Here is a 5,951-nt window from a genome sequence, read left to right as displayed (position 1 = left end):
ATCAGAGCAAGAAAACAAGAGGAATCGTTGTATTTCCAACTTTTTGACGGCCGTTGACGCTCTCATGTTTGTAAATCGTGATATTTCGCCCGTTTTTCTTCTTTAAGTCTCATTTAGAAAAATACCGACAACAAAGCGTTTATGTGAACCAGATTCTGTAAAAAAACAAAAAACATCTGAGCTCCTTGTTGCGGCTGAAAAGCCTCGACTGACTCATCTGTGACCAACAGCCATGTGACAAAAGTCAGTAAAAATGGACCGAATAGCGACTTTAAAGCCACGGTTCAGGTCTGTCGTCACTATTCAGTTGATTTACAACGTGACGGATCACAGCCACGAGAGAAAACTAAAAAATATTACCATTCATTTTCTCACAAACTCCTTCCAACAAACAGTTTGTTGTTTTTACTAACATGTCTTTAGTGCAAATAATGTCAATCAATAATCATATAATTATAACAAACAGCTGCAGACAACAGTTAGTTTCATTATTAAGGCACTTAAAGTCGTAGTTGTAAAGTTAAAAAAAAAAGCAAAAACAAACGATGAATCACTTGTCTCTACTCCAATCAGTCGCTGGTTAAACGTGTATTTTTTTTTCTTTATATTATCTTAAAAAACATGCACCTGGAAGAGAATTATGCAGAAACATCGTTGATAATTAAAGTCTGTTTTATTACAGGGTGTAAATGATTCTAATTTTTAACCGTTTAAGAAAACCGAACGCTGAAATGCTCCAATTTACGTACCGTCATTCTTTTATCAGTGCACAAGTCCTGAACAGGAAAGAAAAGAGACACTTATGATTATAACAGACTCTACAATGTTCATTAAAACAACAGGAGCTAAGCTTCACACTCGTAAACGTACCTGAAAAGAAAATGTGTCTCCAGCTGAAGCAGATGCTTTAATATCAGCTCATGTCTGGTTGTTGCGACACTCAGTGTTTTCCCTCATTTAATAAGTAACACGGTGTTTATTTACTGCTTCTCTCTGTCCACACAGTTAGTTCATCTGAATATGTCCTGGATTGCTTTTCTTCATTATTACCACTATTATGTCATTTTAATGATCCCCACAAGTTTTAATGTCCTGTGGCTCACATTCTGTATCTCCATGTGGTTTATTTTTATCTTTCTTTATTGATTTTTTAAAAATTTTTTTGGGTCATTTGCTGCTTCTGTGGTTTTTGCAAAAATATGAAGCGGTTATGGTTGTTTTTGCTCTGTTTTGGTCTCCACCAGTGCCATTCATGCACAAATATGTGATTCTTTGGCTGCAAAATCCTCCATTATGTTTATCAGTTAATTGCTCACTTGGTCTTTTTGTTGTTGTTCGCTGAGGGGTCAGAAAACCAAAAGACTTGTAGTTAGGCTTGTAATAGTGGATTTTTTAGTCTAGAAAAGCTAAATAATTGAGCTAAAAGAGGCTAAAAATGTGTAGTTCAGTGGGAGGATGTTGGGGCGGATGGAAGGGTCGTTAATTTGTAGGTTTTAAGGCAGGAAGCGGCTGCTTGTTTAGCAGTTCCAACACTTGATTTGTCGATTAATGTGTTGACTAATTTCTTAATTAACTGATCAGCTGCTTGGTCTGTAAAATGTGAGAAAATAGTGAAAAAAATTGTTCAAAACAGTCGACAGCTAATTGGTTGATCACTGAAGCTCTACTTTTACCGAAGACTATGCTTGTTTCCTGTCGTTCCTCCGGTAAGAGAAGATTACGCAAAAACCGCCGATAAAAATGTGATGAAACTCGGGGAGGTTGAGCTTTACCACAAGAGGAACTCATTTAATTTTGGTGCAGATTTGGACAACTTTAGTAAAAATGACCAAATAGGACGCTGACCTCGGCGCACCCCTCTAGTTATCAATGTGGTTTATGTCAAAGCGACGCCAACAAAGGTTCCCTAACCGAAACAAAACACCCAAAAATTGCTTTTTCCCAAAAGTAACTAATAGTTTTTGTACCTGTAAACCTCACAAACCTTTAACTACAGTGATGTCAAGTCCTATATCAGGTTTAGTAATGGTTTTAGAAGGCAGAAACCAAATAAAATGCAGTTAGCATCAGCGCTAGCTGGGTCTTTATCACCTTTACTGCATGTAATTCCAACATTTTCTGTTTGTCATTTTCACAGTTTAATTAAACGCAGACATATTTTGATTGGTTGAATTGACATCATAATGTTGCATCAACTTAATATCGTGTGTAAATTAAACTCAAAATTTTGCATCAGTTGGTTAAAAACTAAATTCACGTTGAGGTAACTTATTAAAACTGGTTCGTAAAACCTCATTTTTCTTCACCTTGAGTTCAGGAGTTCAGTCCTGACATGCCCGGACGGAATGAGACGGTGAAGGCTGGTATTTAAAAATGCATGAAATGACTGTTGAGGAAAAGCTAATTCTGCTGGCTCTGACCTGAAATGGTCAAAAAGTCTGATGCAAACTGTTGCTTTGTCAAGTCCGAACCACATCTAGTGGTGGTTTTAGAAAGCAGAAACTAAACATGATGCTCCATTTTGACTCTTTATCACTTTTGCTGCAAAAACAAGCAAAAGAAGCACCAGAAAGAAACAGAAAGACAGAAATAAATCGCGTTTTCCTGCCGATAGCAGCATCAGATCAGAGAATGTCTTGTACCCTGTGATTTCTAGGACTTGTCGTGTGTTTGCTGTTGCTGAAAGCTCTTCAAACTCACTTTAAGTTGATTCCCAGACTGTGATCCTGATTAGTTCTTCATCTGATTAGCTCGAGACTGTTTGGCTGCTATCGACTTCTTCCTCTTTGGGTTCAAACATCAACTCTGGGGCCTGATAACTGACACTTTAACGTGTTTACAGGTCATTTACTCACGTTAGCAGAGTTAGCTGATGCTGTTTGTGGCGCTAAACCTGAGTTAGCGTCTAAATGCTGCTAATCTATCTGCTGCTCTTCGCGTCTGATTGGCTCGTTGCGTCCGTCGGCTGTCTGAATGAAGATATAAAATAAAGGAGATCAGGTTGAGTGTGTTGCTTTAGTCACATGAGCTAACTGGGGTTTATTTAGCTGCTGTGCTAACTCTGATGATGGATTCGGATATGAAAGGTCAGACTGGGATTTCCTGAGCTTGGTTCCACGCATTCAGCTGCAGATTTATTTGTGATTTAAGCTAAGTTTTGATTATTTATGTGTCAAAATTGTGTTGAAGTAAAAGTTAAAGTTAGAGGAAAGGACTCAAAGTGTCCAAAGCAACTATTAGCTTTAGATTTAACAAGTTTAATGATTCCCAGCACCTTTATGTCGAACTGTTAAAGACTTTTTGTCGCACCTTTAAGGCTTTATCTGTTAGTTTCCATCCACATTGGTGATTTCTTAACACGTCTTATCTAATAGATTGGAAACATCATGGCATCAGGTGTGCTAAGCTAAAGCTAAAGGAGGTCATTCCTTATAAAATAAACCAGATTGGGAAAATGTTTGAACGTGAATGTATTAGAATTTGTTTTTGACATAGAAGGAATCATGACATATGCTACACCTTGTGTGAACCTTGTAAAGACCACGTATATCATGTCAGACTTGAGTTTCCAATGACCCTTCTAATGCTAAATTTCTACGATGGCATCATTAAACCCATTCTGAATAATTCTTTGACAGTTCTGTCTAGAGGAGGGTCAAAGAAAGCTGCAGACAGAAACCAAAAGTGCCTAATTCAGATGAAAATGGCCAAATATTAGCATTGTGTATGTATATTTTAGATCCAACAGAGTTTGTCGTATTTCCAGAAGACCTTTAATAAATCTACAAAAGAACCAAAATGCATGATTGTGTATTTTTGTGACTCGTGTGTTTCAATGATTGGATCATAGAAAATTCTCAGTCATTGGAAACTCAAGAATGCCATGATATAGATGGTCTTTACAAGTGTGTATAAACTTTGTTCATATGGATCAACCAATTATCAGCCCAACCGATTTTTGAGGCCGATATTTGGCATTTTTAGATTATTGATGTTGTATTTTGTATTCACAGATTATCGCAAAATAAATCAAATCTGCTCTGATGTAGCAGCTTTCTCTCTCTCTGGAGTCACTCTGTGGTCTCTGAATGTCCCGCCCACAGCTCTCTCTGATTGGCTGTTACGCATCATGAGTAACATCCAATCACAGACAGCGATTGTTTACACAGAGAGACAGAGAATGCAGCTGCAGAGTGGACAGTTAGAGGAGCTGGGTTTGAAAGGTGAGGGAGCAGAAATGCTGGAGATTTGATGAACACCAGCATAGTTTCCTCTTTCACACAGAAACGATGCAGCTTATTTTACTGAAGGTGCTAGGCTAATGCTAAGAGGCTAGCGCTATCTGGAGCGCCACAATCTGGACCTTAGTGGGCAATAAAAGTGACAGAGCAGAGAAAGATTATAGCAAAACAGAGAAGGACAGCAGACAGATCTGCAGGAGAAAAACTATTCATGTCCATCAGTTAATCTCACAGTAAACAGAGGAGAACGTCCCAACATCTCGTCATGCTGTAACTCCTGTTTGACAGTATAGCGGCTCCACATATCGGCCGTTGGTCTCTCTTGATTACTAAGAATCGGCTTCAGTATCAGCCCTGACAAATCCACATCAGAAGAAATCTGAAAATGTGTTATAAATATGGTATGAAGGTGAAGTTTTGCATGACTTGGATAAACACACTAAAGTTTTTGTAGATTAAAAAAAACAAAAAAAAACCAAAAACATAAAAATCAGCTGATTGAGTGACCGAGTAGTAAACGGACGTTTTGCAGTTCAACCACCTCAGATAGACTTTTTTTTAGCAGTGCAGCATTTCTTATTTATTTTTTAAATTGATTTCAGGCATGCAGCAGCATCATAAAGGCTGGAAATGAGAAAATAAAACACACAAAATGAAAAACAAATCAAATAACCGAAGATAATGTCTGAAAACGAGTAGAATGAAGTTTAACTTTTTAACTTTTGCCGGCTACGTGCTTCATATCTGTTTCCTGTTTCAATCCTGATACTTCTACACATCTTTAGAAACCCTAAGAACACCTTTACTGTTGCACATTATGTTTTTCAAGCAGCATTTTTATCTATAATTTCTTAAATTCTTTTATACTCATTTTGGGTTTTATCTGGTAAACTGATCAACATCTTATCTTCATTTTCTGAATTGAAATGTCTTCTTCTAATGTTGCTTCAGCCCTGAGATAAGCTAAATCCATACACTTCAAAGTATTTGTTTTGGAAAACAGGACATCATTGTGCTCATTACATCCCACATTCATGTTTTTACTGGATATAAGGTGGTTTCGTATGCGTCACCCAACACTTCTGCAACAACGGCGAGCAGCAGGATGTGTGCAGGAGGCCTCTGAATTCAGAAAGTGCCTTCTCTCGTTAATCATCTGCTTTTTCCTTCGCTGCCACTCGCTCGTGTTTGCACTCTGTCTGATCCGCGTCACTCCGCCGAGAGTTGGTTCAAGATTAACGCCGGAACTCCTCATCCCTCCCACATGCTCTGGACTTTCTCAGGTATTTTTAGCCGTGACATAATGCCCCTATCTCCCTCTCTCTCTCTCACCCTTTCACTCTCTCAGACGGTCCCTCCCCCTCTCGTCTCTCTCTCTCTCCCCCCCCCACCCATCCCTCCCTATAGCTGCCGGGCTATGGGGCTGCTAGCTGCCACAGTAATTGAGTGCTCAGGTTTCACACTCTGAGCTGCAGGCTGAGAAACATGGCAGTGGAGGAGGCGGCAGAATATTTGGCAGAAGTAAGTCTTTGCTTTGAACTCGCTGATGCTGCTGTGATCGGCCTCCCCTGTCCTGCTACTTTTTTTTGCTGCAGTAGGTTTGGGTGATGCTGTGTGCGGTCCAGAGACGGGACGCTTGTTGGAGGATGTTGTGGGACTCAGGGGGGGTCGTGGATGGTGACAACTCTGCTGCACCACTAATGCTGCAGT

General features: G+C 39.3%; 1 protein-coding gene across 1 annotated transcript in view; it reads right to left on the bottom strand.

The window, feature by feature from the left end:
- Positions 1–915, bottom strand: part of LOC103369231 (microfibril-associated glycoprotein 4-like) — a 5,734-nt gene extending 4,819 nt beyond the window's left edge. Inside the window, exons 1-2 of the mRNA XM_008297893.1 lie at positions 871–915; positions 750–776 (exon numbers count right to left, since the gene is read on the bottom strand). Coding sequence (XP_008296115.1) covers positions 750–755 — 6 coding nt within the window. The 5' untranslated portion in view covers positions 756–776; positions 871–915. The remainder of the gene's footprint in view (positions 1–749; positions 777–870) is intronic.
- Positions 916–5,951: the final 5,036 nt, after the last annotated feature.

This window comes from Stegastes partitus, unplaced genomic scaffold (assembly GCF_000690725.1).
Source record: "Stegastes partitus isolate 25-593 unplaced genomic scaffold, Stegastes_partitus-1.0.2 Scaffold1257, whole genome shotgun sequence".
Lineage (NCBI taxonomy): Eukaryota > Metazoa > Chordata > Actinopteri > Pomacentridae > Stegastes > Stegastes partitus.
This window is presented reverse-complemented; position numbering and strand designations above follow the sequence as displayed.